The 17,126-nt window shown below is 62.7% G+C and overlaps 2 protein-coding genes across 5 annotated transcripts; one reads left to right on the top strand and one right to left on the bottom strand.

Moving 5' to 3' along the window:
- Nucleotides 1-846: 846 nt before the first annotated feature.
- On the top strand, nucleotides 847-12,498 carry SNPH (syntaphilin). Of its 4 annotated transcripts, none has more exons than XM_032920279.1 (6): nucleotides 847-955; nucleotides 1,066-1,126; nucleotides 7,112-7,188; nucleotides 7,965-8,066; nucleotides 9,395-9,544; nucleotides 10,094-12,498. In XM_032920279.1, exons 3-6 carry the CDS (start codon nucleotides 7,145-7,147, stop codon nucleotides 11,211-11,213), a joined length of 1,416 nt encoding a protein of 471 aa, XP_032776170.1. In that variant the 5' UTR covers nucleotides 847-955; nucleotides 1,066-1,126; nucleotides 7,112-7,144; the 3' UTR covers nucleotides 11,214-12,498. The 4 variants fall into 4 exon arrangements, with proteins under 4 accessions (XP_032776170.1, XP_030358926.1, XP_030358927.1 ...); XM_030503066.1 differs by lacking the exon at nucleotides 847-955 and adding an exon at nucleotides 1,748-1,969 and having other exon boundaries at nucleotides 1,087-1,126; nucleotides 7,866-8,066; XM_030503067.1 differs by lacking the exons at nucleotides 847-955; nucleotides 1,066-1,126 and adding an exon at nucleotides 1,280-1,969.
- Nucleotides 12,475-15,273, bottom strand: SDCBP2 (syndecan binding protein 2). Its single transcript, XM_030503118.1, has 8 exons — nucleotides 15,257-15,273; nucleotides 14,658-14,725; nucleotides 14,467-14,542; nucleotides 13,999-14,249; nucleotides 13,450-13,625; nucleotides 13,192-13,363; nucleotides 13,000-13,091; nucleotides 12,475-12,899 (listed from the first exon to the last, which is right to left on the bottom strand). The coding sequence occupies exons 2-8, from the start codon at nucleotides 14,709-14,711 to the stop codon at nucleotides 12,845-12,847; spliced, it is 876 nt and encodes a 291-aa protein (XP_030358978.1). The 5' UTR covers nucleotides 14,712-14,725; nucleotides 15,257-15,273; the 3' UTR covers nucleotides 12,475-12,844.
- Nucleotides 15,274-17,126: the final 1,853 nt, after the last annotated feature.

The raw sequence follows: 17,126 nt of genomic DNA, 5'->3' as shown, positions 1-17,126 counted from the left end.
CCTTCCCCAGAGGATGCTCAGGCATTGGAACAGGCTGCCCAGGGCAGTGCTGGAGTCACTGTCCATGGAGGTATTTAAAAGACACGTAGATGTGGCACTTGGGGACATGGGTTAGTGATGGCCTTGGCAATGCTGGGTTAACAGTTGTACTTGATGATCTCATAGGTCTTTTCCAACCTGGTTTATTCTATGTTGCTTGGTGGCTCCCAGCAAGCACAAAGCAGCCTCGCCCTTCGTCTGCTCCTTAGTTCGAAAGGTTAACCTGACAGCTGCCGGAGGAAACACACCATAACGAGGCCGTGCTCGGGAGATCGGACGTGCCGTGGCAGCCGCTGCCAGCCGGGGAAGGCTCCCACGTGTGCCGGGTCCCGCTGGCTGTCGGTGGCGCCCGGAGCGGGGCCCTGGCGGCCGGTAGCGAGCAGGGAGCGGATCATCGCTCCGGGATTTATGTGGCTGTGTGAAGTGCGTCACTGCGAGCACACGGATGTCCCGTCCTCCCAGTTGGGCTGGTTAGATGAAAACTGCGGCGCTGGGGGCACTCCAAGGGCCGGGTGGCCGCAGCGCGGGGCTCCCCCTTCCTCCTCCTCCCCTTCCTCCTCCTCCTCTTCCTCCTCCTCCGGGGTTACGCGGGGAGAGGAGCGGAGCGCGACCCGTTCCCCTGCCCAGGGACCCGCGGGGCTGCGCCGCGGGGGAGGGACCCCAAAAACCGGCTTTTCCTTAAAATCTGGGGTTGTGCATCCCGGCAGAGGGGCGTTGCCATAGAGACGGGGGGAAACCCGGCGGGGGGGGGCGGCACCGGCGCCGCCGTCGCTTTAAGAGCGCAGAGGAGGGAGGCAAATTACGCAGCTGCAAGGCTCATCCCTCCCTCCCTCCCTGCTTCCATCCCTCCTTCCCTCCATCCTTCCCTCCATCCATCCCTCCATCCTTCCCGCCGCACCCATGGAGGCCGGCGCAGGTGATGGAGGCGGGGGGGGGCACCGGGATGCCGGGGACGGGGGGGGTGTCACCGGCCCGCGCCCCGCTCCGCCGCCGCTCACCGCCCGCTCTTCTCTCCCTTCCCGGCAGGTCGCTGACTCCCCCCCGCCGGCGCTGCCGCCCCAGACATCGGCAGCGGGGCCCCGCGCAGGTGAGCGGGGAGCGGGGCGGGGGGGCCCCCGCGGCCGCCGGCACTCGGCCCCTGCTGGCTGGGGACCGGGGCGGGGGGGGGGGGACCCGCAGCGCGGGTGCGGGAGGGGGGGCACGGGCTGGGGGTGCTCGGGGCGGGTCGCGCATCGGGCCCGCAGCACACCCGCATTGCATGCACCGGGCACGCGGCACGCCCACCAGACCCGCAGTGCATGCACCGGCACCCCATGGCACGCACCAGGCCCGTATCGCACTCGCCAGACCCACATCTCATGTACCTGGACCTGCACCGCATGCACCTGCACCCGCACCATGCGCACCGGTCCTGCATCACGAGCACCGGACCCATGCTGCAGGAACTAGACCCTCACAGCATGCATCGGACACACAGGATGCTCTCCAGACCTGCAGCACACTCACCAGACCCTCCCTCCATGCACCAGACCCCCATCACATGCGCCAGACCCTCCCTGCATGTGCCAGACTCGCATCACATGCCCCAGTCTATCCTTGGAGGACCAGACCCTCCCTGCATGCACCAGACCCTCCCTGCATGCGCCAGACCTCCATCACATGCATCAGGCTCTTCCTGCATGCACCAGACCCACACCACATGCACCAGAGCCTCCCTTCGTATGCCAGACTCTCCCTGCGTGCACCAGACCCACATCTGCTCGTGCAGCATCCAGGCATCCCTCCCGGCACTGTGGGGCGTTGCAGGAGCCGGAGCTGCTGTGCCATTGAGGTTTCATGATTTAATGGCTTAATGCTCCATCTCGGAAGGGACACGGGAACACATGAGCTGCCTGATGAGCCGGGAGCTCGTTTCTCTCCTCCCTGCAAGGTCAGTGCTGCTGCTTCTGGTTGTCGCACCGAAACCCGCCGCTGTGCGCTCCTGGTGCTTATCACACACCAGGGTCCCCCATTGTGTGACCCCATGTGTGAATCGGGGTGCCAGGGCTGCGAAGGAGCCTGTGGGGGGGGTCAGGAGGGGGCAATGCCTGTGCCTGGGATGGGAGGTTTGGTGGGGTGGCAAAGTAGGCCCAGTGGTGCAGGGAGCCAGGGCTGAGCCACCGTGACCACCGTCATTCCCAGCTCAAGGTGGGCGCTGGAGGGGGGAGACTGCTTCTGCTGCACCGAGACCATGCAAGGGTGCGGAGGGGAGGAGTAACTGTTGTGCTGGAAGCTGGATTTATCTTCCATGTTTTTGCCGTCATATCCTGAAGGAGTGGGCTCTTCCTTCTCCTCACCGGCCCTTGGCTGAGCTCTGCAGCAGAGCGCTGGCACAGGATGTGCTGTGTGTTGTGATCTCATGTGTACCCCCAAACCTGCCCAGCCTGGGGTGGGACCGTGGTATCCGCATCCCGGGCATCCTGCTCCTACTCTCCTGGCAACTGCTGCTGCAGTGTTTGTCATGGAGCCCTTTCCCCTTTGCCTGCAGAGGCCTCCGCAAGGACCAGCCTGTTCCCTCTGCTCCAGCTCCTTATTTTTAGCTACTGAGGGTCAGGAATTGCCACCTCCCGCCCGGCGCCGTGGCCAGGTCAGCTGGAAAAGCAATGAGCTGCAGAACCCGATCTGTTGGAATGGGCTCTGCTTTCCTGTAAGCTCTGGGTGTCAACTCAGCGTTCTGTAACAAACGAGGGGATAAAGGAGGTGCTCCTGCGTTTCGTTACGTGATACAACAACTCTGAGCAAAATTGATCTTTCTGGGGCTGTTGCATAAACGTCCTGTGTGGTTTGTCCCTGCCCTGAGCGCTCTGCCCTGGTGTGAACTGGAGCATCTCCCTCTGCCCAGGGCCCAGGTGAAGCTTTGGGATGAGCCCGTCTCTGCTGGAGTAGGGAGCAGAGTTCCCAGCTCCTGGAGATAGCGCTGCTCCATTGGAAACTCCCAAGCTGGAGCAACGCAGATCCTGTCTCCCAAAATATCCCCTGTGGCAGGAGGAGGAGCACAGACATCATCACTGTGCACCCGGCAGCGTTCGCCTCCTGCCTCGGATGGTGCCCATGGTGCTGATCCCCTTCTTCACCGCACCCCAGCTGCTGGATCCTGCTCATTCCCACCCCTAAACTGCATCCCAGCCCCATTCCAAACACACACTGACCCCGGCACTGTCGCTGTTTGGTCTGTCCCAAATCAGGTTGCTGCTTGGTTGCCATGTTGGGTGCTTTGCTTATTTTTGGTGTGGAGGAAAAGCAATCGGAAAGGCAGGAAGGGCTTTTAGTTCCCTGGGAAAGTGAAGCTGTGGTTTCCCTCCCCCTGTTGCTCTCTGCTTTTAACCTTGTTAGTCCTGGAAGGCTGAATATCTCCTGCCCTGCAGGGAGGGATCCGCAGGGAATGCACCCTTCTTCTCCCGATGTTTCTGCACCGTCGGTGAAGCTGCTTTCAGACACTTGGGCTTGGTGCCACCGCCGCAAAGTGTTCCTAACGCAGGATGTGTCAGGGAATCTGGCAGGGGAGGGAACCCTGGCAAAAGAGAGTAAGAAATCCAGGGAAGGGCAGGAGTGCTGCCATGGGCCAGGGCTGCGAGAGGATTTCATGTGCTCCTCAATGTCCTGTGTGCTCCCTGTGGGGATGGGACAAGCTGGTGCCTGCTCCTCAATGTCCTGTGTGCTCCCCATGGGCATGGGACGAGCTGGTGGGGCTGCCCAGGCCAGCGCAGCAGCAGGCGCCGTCTGAACGCTGCAGAGATTGAGCAAAACAAGATGCTTTGGATGCTCCAGAGCCCGGAGTCATGAAACCCCAGAGCAACAAGCTGAGGAATCATCGGAGGTGATGGCGAGGGTCTCTCCAGGGGTCGTGTGGCCCAGTTTCACATGCAAGAAGCTTCTAGGAGGGGCAATCCCTGCCTATCCCTGCCTGAGCCCTGCTCACCGCAGCAGACACAGAGAGTGCTTGGAGTGGTTACAACACATTGTCCCAGTGCAGGGCGTGGGGATCTCCTCTCCTTGGGGCGAGAAGCCCTTGTGCACGGTTGTGCTCCATCCCACCCATGTGTGCTATCAGCTTTTCATTCTATAGCTCCATCTGTTTCCTTATCAAGGTCCATTGCTTTTATTTAGCATGAATCCCCCAGGCTCATTCTGTTGCACAGAATAAGCCCCATTTTGTGCTGCTGTTTTCAAAAGAGCCTTTCTGTGGGCTGGGAGATCCGCAGGGAGTTCTGCTGCTCTGCCCTGTGAGGGTGCTGAGGCGCTGGCACAGGGTGCCCAGAGAAGCTGTGGCTGCCCCATCCCTGGCAGTGTTCAAGGCCAGGTTGGACACAGGGGCTTGGAGCAACCTGCTCTAGTGGAAGGTGTCCCTGCCCGTGGCAGGGGTTGGAGCTGGATGAGCTTTAAGGTCCCTTCAACCCAAACCACTCTGTGGTTCTATTAGATGGGGTTTAGATGTTAGTGACCTGCTCTTGGTTGCCTCCCTGTTTCCTGGCCCTCGTGGCTGCTGTTCTCTTCCTTGCTGGAGAGCAGGCAGCGTGCTCAGGGACGCAGTTATTCCTCTTTGAACACTTTTTATTTCCTCTCTATGTGTTGTTCTTAATCCCTAATCAATGAGCAGCGCCGGAACAGACCCCTCTGCACATCACCAGGAAAGCAGAGGTTTTCCTTCCTTTCCTGCATTCCAAATGTGATGAGATAACCTTGGATTTCCTCTTGCTCCCTTCGCACTGCAGCTGCTCATCCCGGTATGTGCCATAGTGGTCATTCTAAGGGCAGAGAAGTGATTCCCTCAGCCTTTAGATGTGAATTAACCACGTACCATGTGTGAAGCTGTGTTTTCAGCTTTGGTGCTCAGTCTGCCCAACCTGCCTGCCCTCAGCAGCCCGAGGCTTTTGGAGAGACTGAAATGGCCCTTTCATTCTCGGGGAATCAAGTCACTGATGATTTATTTATTACCAGTGGTTAAATTCAAGCTGCCGTGAGGCAGCCTGGTGAGAGCCGGTACCCTGGGAGGTGATGCGCAGCTCAGCATCACTGTGAGAAGGGGACCCAGGCAGGGTGCAGGATGGTGCTCACCCCTCCATGGGATCGCAGTGCCTGCTGGCGGCAGCACGGGGCTGCTTGGAGCTTCTCACCCTAAATCTGATGCCGTGCGAGGCATCGAGCGTGGGCTCAGGCGCGTCTGCAGCAGTGGGAGGAGGAGGAACTGAGCTCAGCAGGCGTGAGGCCGATTCCCGCTTCCCCACAGAGCCCTTCCCGGCTGCGGATGCTGGTGCAGGCGCCTGGGGTGCAGCGTGGGAGCCCCCAGCATGATACCAGCTTGTGTGCTGGATGCATGTGTGCTCTTTGTGGTGCTGGCATTGACCTGGGGTTAATGGAGCGCAGAGGGACCCCTGCGCAGAGCGGGCTGGCGTGCGGGTAACTGCTGCGACCGGGGAAGAGCAGGAGGCAGCAGCAATGCTGGGTACCACGGGGCTTGCGGCTGTGAGAGGGCAAGGAGTTAACCTGCATGGCCACGAATGTCCTTAAAGCCCTCCTGGGAGCTGCTTGGGGAGTGCCCTGCAGCAGGATAAGCGAGGCAGAGGCTGGCCCCGCTGTGCTGTGCTGCAGCCCTGCATGGAGCTGCTGGAGGATGCTCCGGCGCCAGCTCAGCTCGCTGGATGCTGATTCACGCTGCTGCATTAGCAGAGCCCGCAGCCACCCGGCCGTGCACGCCATGGGCCCGGGAGCAGTTATCTGACAGGGCAGAGCTTCATGCCTGGGCCATCCCCTGGCAAATCCATCCCAGAGGGCAGCAGCAGGATCCCCAAATCCTGGTTGCTGGGTCCCGGGAGTGCTGGCACCCCCCTGGTGTGGGGCATGGTGCCTGCCAGGGCTGAGGTTCTCTGCATCTCTGGGCTCTTCATGCCCTGGTTTTGGGATCAGGGAATAGTGAATCCTGGGCAGAGGAGAGGCCTGAGCTGGCTGCTGTGGGCTCTGGGCATTGGGCAGGAGGCAGCTGGAGAAAACAACCCTGGGGTGGCAAATGCAAAAGGCTGCGTTGGGATGAGCTGGCCGTGCTCCCTCCTCGCTCCTGTCCACCCTCTTGTCCTGCTCCTTGTGCTCCCCTGGACCAGGGCCGGGCAGCACTTGGTGTTTCCAGTTGCCCATCAGTTATGAGCTGGCTGGTCCCATCGCTCGCGTTGCTCTGGGCTGGAGCTGCCAGAATCTGGGATAAATACCAGCATTGTGAATGGGATGGGGATGGGGAGGGCTCACTGGCATCCCGGCCAGCCCTGGCAGCCTGTGAGCACAGCGGTGCCATGGGATGCTCAGCGGGATGGATGTGCTGAGCAGATGCTTTCTGTAGCTCCCTTCCGCTGCAGCATTCACATCCCATCACATCCCAAGGTGCTGCCTCTTCAAGCAGCTCCTGTTGGCGGCTGCAAGCCTCTGGATGTGGCCTATTTATTTACAGGCAAACGGGCTCTGTGTTTCCCGAGGGATTAGCTGCTGCTGCTGCCGCACCACGCCGGATCTGTGCCTCCTCACCCGGTTTCACTGGAGCACGCGTGATTCCGACTCACTTCAGAGCAGCAGGTCCCAGCCCACTGCAGGCACCCTGCCTGGGCCAGGGCTGGGAGTCACAGCCCATGTCCCATCTCTGCTCCAAGAGGTGCCACCCCTGAGGCACCCTGTATCCCAGATTCCCCTTCTCTGGCAGGGACAGGGACATAGGCCAGGAGAAAGCTTGTCCCGTGCCTGGAGACTGGTGGGAAAGGGGCTCAGACCATGGGCAAGGACCTGAAATGCTTCTGTTTTGCCTTATAAATTAAGAAAGTGCTCAACCTGTGCCCACAGCGTCTCCTGGAGGGTAGGACCGTGGACATGCACCATCTCAGCATTACTGGGCCATGGGAGCCAGGTAGAGCCCAGATGTGCAGGGGATGCATTCACAGCTGGCTTTGGGGACTAACCTGGTGCTGTGGTGCAGGGGCTCACCTTTGCTTGGTCCCCATCTCCCGAGGGCCATTCTTTGCCTTCACCTCGTCTCTCTGTTGCATTTACCCCGCAGCTCCCCGCGCCCAGGACCCGCGGCGCCGTGGCCATGTCCCTGCCGGGGAGCCGACGCTCGTCCACCGGATCACGAAGGTGAATATGGCTCAGGCTCCGGGCACCAGCTCAGCCCCGGGCTGGCAGCAGGGAGGGGACGAGCCGATCCCCTCCTCACCACGAGCTGCCGCGCTGCAGCACGAGCCCCAGCCTGGCTTTGGCACTTTCCCGTCCGTGCATGCAGCCCCCCGAGCGCTGCATCCCTCCCTGTCCGCCCCTGCCGCAGCCGGGCAATGGCAGGCAGTGGCCAAGGGCCCCGGCAGCAGTGCAGGCACTGGGTGAGGCTGGGAGCTGGGTCAGCCCTTGGAAAGTCTCTCTTTGAGCTGCACTGATCGAGAACAAGAAGAGGGGGAAAAAGCTTTTATTCCTCTCCAAATGTCTCCATGACCTGAGCTGCTGCTGTTCAGGCACTGGCTGCCACCAGCAGCGCTGGCAGGGAGCGGAGGCAGCTCTGCCCATGTGGGTGCTGCCCTGCAGCAGCAGTGGGGTGCCTCCAGCTCTGCCAGGCTCCCAGGGCGCTCCCGAGGGGCTCCTGCTGTGCTGGGGATGCTGTGCCGGCATCCAGGGGCTTCCACGCAGGGAGCAGGGAAGCGGGTGGGCATCCCCCCCTCTCCCCCCAGCCCTGCCTTGTGCCCGTCGCCATGTCCGTGCCATTTTGATCCCTGCTGTTTGTTTTGTCCTTTTGTCTTGTGTGTTCTCGGTGTGGTGGTTGGCAGTCGCGGGGTTTGTGGACGGAGTGGCTTTGCCTCCTTCTTTAAGTCTTCAGCGCCCTCAGCCACTCGGCCTGAGACACAGCCTCTTCTCCCTGCCTCCAGGCGCCCCTCGCCCCCCGGGAGGGACACCTACGGCACCTCCTCGCTGAGCAGCAGCAGCAATTCTGGCTCCTGCAAGGGCAGCGACAGCAGCCCCACCCCAAGGTAACCCATCACCCGTGGCCCCAGGGCGGCTGCGGGTGCCCCCGGGCCGGGGGAGCAGCGCCCATGGTGCCGGTGCCGGTGGGACAGGAGCGCAGGGGCCGGTGGAGCGAGGCTGTGCCGCGGCAGCTGCGGGAGCCGGAGCTGGCAGAGCCGCTGCTGTGTCCCAATGACCCCCTCATCCTCCTCCAAACCTCTCTGCTGTCATTGTGGTGTCTTCTCCCTCCCTGTCCCCCCGCCTGGCAGCTCAGCACCCCATCCCTTGCTCCTGCCGTGGCTGTGGCTTGCACGCTGCACGTGTCCCTCCTGCGCTCCGAGGAGCACCCGGGTCCTTCAGGACCAAAGGCATGGTGGGCAAGAGCTTCGCTTCCATCCCGTTGTGCTGCCCTGTGGAGGTTTGGCCAGAGCTCCCGGTGTGCTCAGGGCATGAACAGCCGGGACTGAGCTGTGGGACAGGCACTGGCATGTTCTTGGGCTCTGCTGCTCCTGCCTGTCCCCAGCCAGGACCTGGGAGGATCTGAAGTGCTGGAGGGTGACCTGGTGATCAGAGCCTGTGTGCGCTGCAGCACAAAGCAGTGGCCATCCTGCTGTCATGGGTGCTGTAAGGCCATGGTCCTGCCTGGCTGCTCCTGACGTGATGCTTGTGTCTGTGGATGAAGGCTGCCACCATGCACGGGGCTTGGGCTGTCCCGCTGCCGTGCACAGTGTCCCCACCACCCTGCTGCCATGCACAGGGGCTTTGGGCCACCCTGCAGCAGTGCAGGAGCATCCCGTGCTCAGCTCTCTGCATCTCCCCCAGCCCAGACGTGCAGCCCTGTCCCAGGCAGCCCCTGCTCTCAGTGCTCCCCTGGCCTTTAGGCCAGAGATGTCACCTCATCCACCCCGGTGGTGGCACAAGGAGGGTCCGGACGTGCCGCTGGCCCAGCCCGGAGCGGATGCCGGATGCTTTGTCTCGCTGTCCATGGGCAGGACAGCCGCCAGCTCCAGAGCTGCTCCATCCCAAACCCATTACCCACCTTCCACTTCCATCCCTGACAGGGCTGATCCCATCCTGGGGTTTCCATCAGCATTTGCCGTTCCCAGAAAGCTCATTTTGGGCACAGAGACCTTGGTGCTCGCCTGCTCCTGGCTCTGCTCATGCTCTCGCATGAAGCCTGCAGCTCTGCAGCCATGGGCAGCACCAGTGTGGTGGGAGACACCCACCCTGCCCCTCCTGCCCACAGGGCTCCTTTGGGATGCTCCCAGCACCCCAAGAGCAGGCATCTCCCTTGAGACCCCCCTGCCAAGCCCACGCTGGCACCGGCGGGTGGGTGACATGTGTGTCCCCGCAGGCGCTCGGCCAAGTACAACCTCTGCAGCGACAACCATGGGATAAAGCCGCCGACGCCGGAGCAGTACCTGACCCCGCTGCAGCAGAAGGAGGTGTGCATCAGGCACCTGAAAGCGCGCCTCAAGGACACGCAGGAGCGGCTGCAGGACAGGTGAGGATGGGAGCAGCGGGCACGGGTCCCCTGGCACGGGTCCTGCCATTGTCACCCGCACCAGCAGCTCCTGTATGGGACTGGTGCTTCCAGGCATTCCCAGCACTGCAGCTTGTCCATGGGCTCATGCCCAGGCACCGGGTTCACAGCTTCACTGTGGCACTACAAGCACATGGGCATCCCCATCCAGCTGGGATGCAGAGCCCTTAGATCCCACCTGCAGTGGTTGCTCTGCCCCGTGCCCCTGGTTAAGTCTCTGCTTTGTCTGAATTTCATCATCAGAGGGTGGCTAATCCCCATCTGCTCCTCTCGGGCTTAGGCACGTCCTTGCTGGTGTGCCAGCTGCCACCTCCCACCGCGGCACCTACCAGAGCCCTGTGCTCTGCAGCATCGCTCCCAAGGGTCCCCAAGCCACTGGATCCATCCCTGGGTCCTGGTTATGAGTGTTACGGGGTTGATATGGTTCCAACTGAGTGCTGGGCATGTGAGGACAAGGCTGGTCTCTCAGCCCGCTCAGCACCATGGCCGTGCCCTCCCCATCTCTCGCAGGGATGCTGAGATCGAGGACCTGAAGACGCAGCTCTCGCGGATGCAGGAGGACTGGATCGAGGAGGAATGCCACCGCGTGGAGGCCCAGCTGGCGCTGAAGGAGGCCCGCAAGGAGATCAAGCAGCTGAAGCAGGTCATCGACACGGTGAAGAACAACCTGCTGGAGAAGGACAAAGGGCTCCAGAAGTATTTCGTGGACATCAACATCCAGAACAAGAAGCTGGAGACGCTGCTGCACAGCATGGAGGTGGCGCAGAATGGGGCGCTGAAGGAGGAGGGGGCCGGTGAGTCGGCCGGGGGGTCCCCAGCACGATCCCTCACCCGCAGCTCCACATACACCAAGCTGAGCGACCAGGGGGCCGGGGACCGCAACGTGGGGGGCTCACAGACCATCTCGCTGGACGAGGGGGCCGACAGCGGCTTCATGGGCATGGAGGATGCTCCCGGACACACGGACCCGCTGGAGATGGGGGCTGAGCCCGGTTCCCGCCTGCCCCCCAGCTCCACCTACGAGAAGCTGCTGCGGGGCAGCGCGGAGGCCGGGGTGCAGGCGAGCTGCATGCAGGAACGGGCCATCCAGACAGACTTCGTGCCCTGCCAGCCCGACCTGGACACCATCCTGGAGAAGGTGATGAAGTCCCAAGCCTGCAGCTTGGGCAGCCCTACCTCGGCCTGGGTGTCCGAGATGGAAGACACGATGCCCGTCCCCGAGCTCTCCAACCCCACCACGGACCTGCTGGTGGCCGAGCCCGACGCCGCGGCGGTGGGTGCCGGCGGCGAAGGGGGGGGTGTCCCCTGCAACAACCCAGCAGTGCGGCAGCCCCCCAGCGCCTCGGTGGCCATCGCCTGCGCGGCAGAGGAGGAGCCGCTGGAGGTGCCCGGCTGCGAGGCCGCCCCGTCCAAGAGCTACTGGAGCCGCCACTTCATCGTGGATCTGCTGGCGGTGGTGGTGCCGGCCGTGCCCACGGTGGCCTGGCTGTGCCGCTCGCAGCGCCGGCAGGGCCAGCCCATCTACAACATCAGCTCGCTGCTGCGCGGCTGCTGCACCGTCGCCCTCCACTCCATCCGCAGGATGGGCTGTCGCCCCGTCGCCAGCCCCGGGGGCAGCGCCCAGCCCTGACCCCCCCCTTCCCCAGAGCCCCCCGACTGCCCCCAGGGACCCGACTGCTGATTGTAAAGCCCCAGCGTGTCCCTGCTGTCCCGTGGGATGCAGCCCTGGGGGTAGGAAGGGGATGGGGGGGGTCTGTGGGTGCATTGGGGTGCGCTGTCCCCCCCTCTCCATCCTTTGTTCTGGATGGGGGAAGGATGGTGCTGGAAGAGAGGTGCCAAGTGGCGATGTGGGGTGTGGTACTAGCATCCCCCTGCCCTATGGACCCTGTGCTGCTGGCTGGGGGGAGGCTGCACCCATGGGTGGGCTCTCCCATCATTGCACGTGCTTTTTGGTTGTCCTTGCCCTGCCCCAGGGTGGGCGATGACAGTGGGGGGGGGATCTGGGGGGGGTGATGGGACTCCCCACATGCGTTTCCTGCTCCAGATGCAGGTTGCACCGTGACAGCAAAGTCTGGCTGTGGGCGGGAGGATGGGGGGGACCTGCCCAGGCACAGGGACCAGCGCTGGAGGTGGTGGAGCCCATGGGGCACCTTCGCCCTGGCCTGTGGCCCCGCTTTGGTCTCCATCCTCCTCCCCCAGGTGGGACGAGGACCTGGCTCGGCTCCTCTTCGGGCTGCCCGTTGCATCCCTGAACCAGGGGGAGCCCGGCTCCCTCCATCCCTTTGCTTTGCACTAGATTCACTTTGTTTTGGGTACAGACTGAAGCCCAGTGGTTGGGCTCTGGCCTCCATGGAGCTGGACCAGGGGCTCCTGTGGTTTTGGCACCGGTGATGCCGGTGATCCCTGTGCTGGAGCTGGGGCTGCAGTGAGGGATGCGGGCAGGGGCCGAGCGCCTGCGCCTGCTCCAGCCCCATCCCTGCTTTGCTGGTGGCCTCTGGAACAACAAAATGCCTTTTCTTTCCCTTTTGAGCAGCAGCGATGGTGACGATTGCTCAGCGGGGGCCGGCGGGACGCGAGATTGGGGCTCCCACCCATGAATGTCAGTGGGTTCTTCGTGACTTGAACTAACAGTGTTTCCCCCCCCAACCCCACTCCACCTCCCATGGGTGCCCTGGGAGCCGGCGATGCCCCGACACCGGCATTCCCATGGGACACACGCCGTGTCCTGCGTTCCCTGTGCTCCCCATGTCCCCCATGGCAGGGGGCAGAGCTCCCGGTGCCGGGTGATGGATGTGGGAGCCAGGGCGGGCGCTGGGCCATCCGCCTCTTGTGCAATGTGTTTGTGGATGTGTGTTCGCGTCTGTCCGACTATCCAAAGCTTTGCCAAGAAATAAATGTAACGATTATATTTGAAAGACAAATCTATATAATATATTTTTTAAATACAGAACTGACAAAGCTGTAACCCCCCTTTTCTTGTTGCTCCCCCCCGCCCCCCGGTCCTGTACTCGCTGTCTGTTGGTGGATGTAATAAACGTCGCTGGGTCTGTGTCTGCTTTGGCTGGAGCCAGCCTTTGCCATCTGCCCCAAGCAGGGACACAGGGATGCACATGCCCCATCCCTGCTGATGAGAGGGAGGAGAGGACAGCACAGGCTGGAGGTTCCCCTGGTGCCACTGGCTGCTGTAGGCATGAGGGGCTCCCTTTTGGGGATGCTGTGGGGTACCTTCAGCAGCCCATGAAGCTTCCAGCAGCGATGGCCTCACAGGTCAGGGATGGAGTGGTCCATGCTCGACTTCACCACCCCTGCCGAGAGCCTGGGCACAGGGAATGGGTTCTTAGTGGGGAGAGCCCGGGGGAGACCCCCTGGGGCACCCCGGTGGGGTTGGGGTGGGCACCATGGCCCCATGGTCTCACCGTTTCACCATGTGCTCGTAGATGACGGTGGGGATGATGGTCAGTGTGACCGTGTTCCCAGCCCCTGCCAGCACCTCCATGAGCTGTTTATCCTGCGGGAGAGTGCAGTGGGTCCATGGGGTGCCCCCATCCCATGGGAGCTCCTCACGGCTCCATGGCACCTCCTGCCCCACGGCTGAGCGCAGCCCCTACCTTCATGCCGATGACGTTCTGGCCGTTCACCTCGCAGATGTAGTGGTGGGTCAGGAGGCCATTGCGGGCAGCGGAGCTGTTCTTGGCCAGAGACACGATTTTCCCCTTCTTCACCACGATGCCGACGTGGCCATTGCTGTCCTTGTGCACGGTGACTGTGCGCTGGAACGGCCTGTGGGGAGAACCGGGATCAGAACCGGGATCAGAACCGGGATCAGCGCCGGGATCAGCGGCAGCAGCCACCCGCCCGGCACTCACCGGTCCCGCACCACCATCACGATCTTCTCGGGGTTCGCCTTCTTCAGCGCCCGCTGCGCCTTGTCGCTGCTCCAGCCCGCGCAGTTCCTGCCATCGATCTGCAGGATCTGGTCACCGAAGCGCAGCCCCACCAGCGCCGCCGGCGAGTTGGCCTTCACCAGCTGCACGAAGATGCCCTGGGGACACGGGGGAGCGATGGCACCGCGCGGGCAGGTACCGTGCCGTGATGTGCGGCACTGGCACAGGGTGCCCAGAGAAGCTGTGGCTGCCCCATCCCTGGCAGTGTTCAAGGCCAGGTTGGACACAGGGGCTTGGAGCAACCTGCTCTAGTGGAAGGTGTCCCTGCCCGTGGCAGGGGTTGGAGCTGGAGGAGCTTTAAGCTCCCTCCAACCCAAACCACTCTGTGATTCTATGATTCTATGCCGTGCCGCTTAACGCCACACATTGCCATGCCATGATGCACCAAGTCACGTCACATACATCATGCCATGATACCCCCTCCCATGCCATGTCACACCGTGCACAGCCCCGCAGCGCCCCAGCCCTCACCTGGTCGACGTTCTTGAGCTGCAGCCCCGTCTTGCCCCGCTCGTCCTTGCAGAGGTGGATCTCCCTCACACCCGGTTTGATCTCCGCGCGCCGCAGCCCCGCATTGTTCCCGCTCAGGGGGGCCACCAGCTGCCCCGGGGGGGGCCCGGTGGGGCTCAGGGCCTGCAGGTTCTTCTGGATCTCTTCACTGGAGAGGGCGAGTCCCATGTAGTTCTCCAGCTCGGCCAGGTTGGGGTACAGCAAGGGTGGTGCTGTGCAGACATGGAGTGGCCTCAGTGAGGGGGGTCCCCAACCCACAGCCATAATGAGCAAGGAGCCCCCCAGACATGCGGAAAGAACCCCCACACTCCATCCCCATCCCATACAGTGAGACATGGAGGGGTCTCAGCTGAGCCCCCCTTAGGAAGTATTGTCCCTCCCTCCTCAGACAGCCCCTGGACAGGGAGAACCAGTCACAACCCACGTTACCGGTGCCTGAGCTGAGCTTCGGCTTCTCCGTGACCACCGTCGTTGGGGGGGTCCTCACCCCAGCTGCTGCCTGTGCCTGTAGGAGATGGGGTTTGCTCGAGGTGCTGCCCCCCACCCTGGGGCCCCTCCGAGGGAGGGGACACCCATCGGGGTCAGCTCACCCCCCGTAACGCTGCTGCGCCAACACTGACCTGCAGGATCTGGTGGCCCTTCATGTCCTCGAGGGAGGGGTAGAGCGTTGCCATCGCTGCTGTGGTGCCTGGGGACGGGGATGAGGTGGTTCAGGGATGGGAGCCTGTGCCCGGGTGTCCCTCCCGGCTCCGTGTGCCCGGTCCCGTGGGCCAGACATGGGCTGTCACCCGGAGCCTCCGGAGTGACTCAGAGCCGGTTCACCGGGGTCACCGGCTCCACCACTTCCTGGTGGCTGGGACACAGGCACCGGCATCGTGGGATTTGCTTGGCTGGCAATGGGTCCTGTTCCCCACATCCCCCTGCCCAGCGGGGCCATTCCAGCATCCCCCAGACACAGGAACGGGGATATCCCATCTCTGATGGCTGATCGCAGCCCTCCATGGCCCCAGTCAGCCCCTCCTGCCCCGCAATGCACCTCACACTGCACCCATGGCACAGTGCCACGGCATTGTGTGCCCCAAAACACATCATCCCAAACCCAGGGTGCTGGGGCTAAATCCAGACCCAGCTCCGAGCCCAGTGGGAATGGGGCAGGATCCCACACACAGGGCCCGCAGCAGCATCGCCCCAAACCCCAACCCGGCACCCCCGGACTCACCTGCAGCAGCTCCCAGCTCCCTCTGCCACCCTTTGCCCGGCCCCCGGCACTTATAGCTGTGCCCAGCCCAGGGAGGGGCTGGCAGCTCAGCTGACTGTCACACCAGGTAGGGCACGGCACAGGTGAGGAAGAGGAAGATGAAGGCAAAGCTGCACAGGGATAGGGATGGCAATAGGGATGGGAACAGGGATGGGGACAGGGTTGGGATGGTTTTCAGTGGGTTTGGGCATCCTGGGGGTGCAGGGATGGGGCTGTGGCCCCCCATTCCCACTGCATCACCCATCGTGCCTGCACCAACACACGGCCCCATCAAAGCTCGCTGCCCCAGCCCAAGGGTGGTGCTGGGGGGTGAAGTGGGGTCCTGAGGGTGATAGCGGGGGGTGAATGGCGTCCCCACCATGAGTATCCCTGAGCTGGGGGCTGGCTCCCACTGACACTCACTGCTGGGCACATGATGCTGATGCAGCCTTGACGTGATACCGTGTCCCGCACCCTTCCATCCGTCACAGGTGGACCCGGGGCACGTGATGGGCGCGACAGCCCCGTGGGAGGCCTGATGGAACAACTGAGCTAGCGCGGAGCTCATGGAATGCACACGGGCATCCCGCTGCCATGGGACATCCCTGCATCACCCTGGGATCCAGCCCTCGACTGCCAGCACCGGGGATGCCACCGGCCACCAGGAGCAGGGTCCTGCGGGCACCCAGCCGGGCCCGGAGCCAGCAGCACCAGCGTGGGGCCAGCCCCACCGTGGAGCAGGAGCCGGGCACGTCCCTGCTCCCTGCGCCTCCCCTGCTGCGTGCCAGCCCTGGAGGAAGTGTTTTATTTACTGCTGTTATATTTAGCCCAGGACAAGAGCAGCCCCAGTGCTGGGAAACAGCCAGAGCAGGGAGAGGTCCTGCAGCAGCCAGAGCAGGGGCGTTCCTGCCCCAAACCCCTCAACCCCACCAAAACGGAGCTGGAAGGACCCGTGTCCCATCCACACTGTGGGAGCCATCACAGGGGGAGCCCCAAGGGCACTGGGCTCCCCCCAGCCCTGGCTGATCTCCAGCCAAAGCCGTGGCACTGCCTGGCACCGGTCAATAATTAAAGGGAAAAGTGTTGCCGGAAGAGAAACCCAACCTGGTTGTGAATTTCCACCTTGAAGTGGTTGCAGCGAAGGGCAGAGCACGGTGCTGGTGCCCCGGCAGCTCCCTGTGCTGTTTAATGGCACAGCAATTAAGGGCAGTGCCCGCATCTGCACAGCACGGCCCCGATCCCTTGTGACGCTCTTTGAGCACAGTGTTCCTGAGCCCAATCCGGGTTTTCCGCCATTAAACACAAACTTTGCTCCCAACAAACCCGCTCAGGAGTTGCTGTTATTGATCACGGCACAGGGAGTAAAGGCCGTTTGGCGAGAGGTTGGGTGCTGGCACCGAGCAGCACCCACGTTGTGGGACACAGAACCACTAGCAGCAAGCATTGAGCAGCAAACACCGGGCACAGGGAGCCCCACCAATGGGGAGACCATGAAGAAAGGCACCAAAAACCCCCCCTAAGAGGCTTCTCTGGCCTGCAGATCCCGGCTGCTGGATGTGCCAGGTCACACACTGCCATATCCAGCCTCCAAAAGGGATTGAAATAAATCCATGGAGATGGATCCATGCTCCAGAGCTGGAGGGACCCTTGAGCACCATCACCCGCCCTCCCTGCTCCGGTGTGGGCTGAGTCACAGCCATGAGGGCAAGAGGCTGCGTGGATAGGTTACAGTGAGGCAATTCATGGTGCAGATTCCAAGAGGTCACCATCACCTTCCCACAGAGCCCCGCGAGCCCGGGGCAGCCCTCGGTGCTCCCATGGCCAAGCACCGGAGCCTCACACCAAAGCAAAC

The sequence above is a fragment of the Strigops habroptila genome, chromosome 13 (genome assembly GCF_004027225.2).
Source record: "Strigops habroptila isolate Jane chromosome 13, bStrHab1.2.pri, whole genome shotgun sequence".
In the NCBI taxonomy this organism is placed as follows: domain Eukaryota; kingdom Metazoa; phylum Chordata; class Aves; order Psittaciformes; family Psittacidae; genus Strigops; species Strigops habroptila.
Note: the sequence above shows the minus strand (reverse complement) of the source record. Positions and strands in the feature narration are given on the sequence as shown.

What these genes read in the sequence shown, in the direction of transcription:
- SNPH (XM_030503066.1), top strand. Translation starts at nt 1,892, where the DNA reads ATGCTCCATCTCGGAAGGGACACGGGAACACATGAGCTGCCTGATGAG. An exon ending in GTTTCTCTCCTCCCTGCAAG is followed by an intron (nt 1,970 to 7,111) that starts GTCAGTGCTGCT and finishes TTTACCCCGCAG; the next exon opens with CTCCCCGCGCCCAGGACCCG. An exon ending in TCGTCCACCGGATCACGAAG is followed by an intron (nt 7,189 to 7,865) that starts GTGAATATGGCT and finishes GGTGGTTGGCAG; the next exon opens with TCGCGGGGTTTGTGGACGGA.
- SDCBP2 (XM_030503118.1), bottom strand. Translation starts at nt 14,711, where the DNA reads ATGGCAACGCTCTACCCCTCCCTCGAGGACATGAAGGGCCACCAGATC. An exon ending in GAAGCTCAGCTCAGGCACCG is followed by an intron (nt 14,250 to 14,466) that starts GTAACGTGGGTT and finishes ATGTCTGCACAG; the next exon opens with CACCACCCTTGCTGTACCCC. An exon ending in TACGAGCACATGGTGAAACG is followed by an intron (nt 12,900 to 12,999) that starts GTGAGACCATGG and finishes CCCTGTGCCCAG; the next exon opens with GCTCTCGGCAGGGGTGGTGA.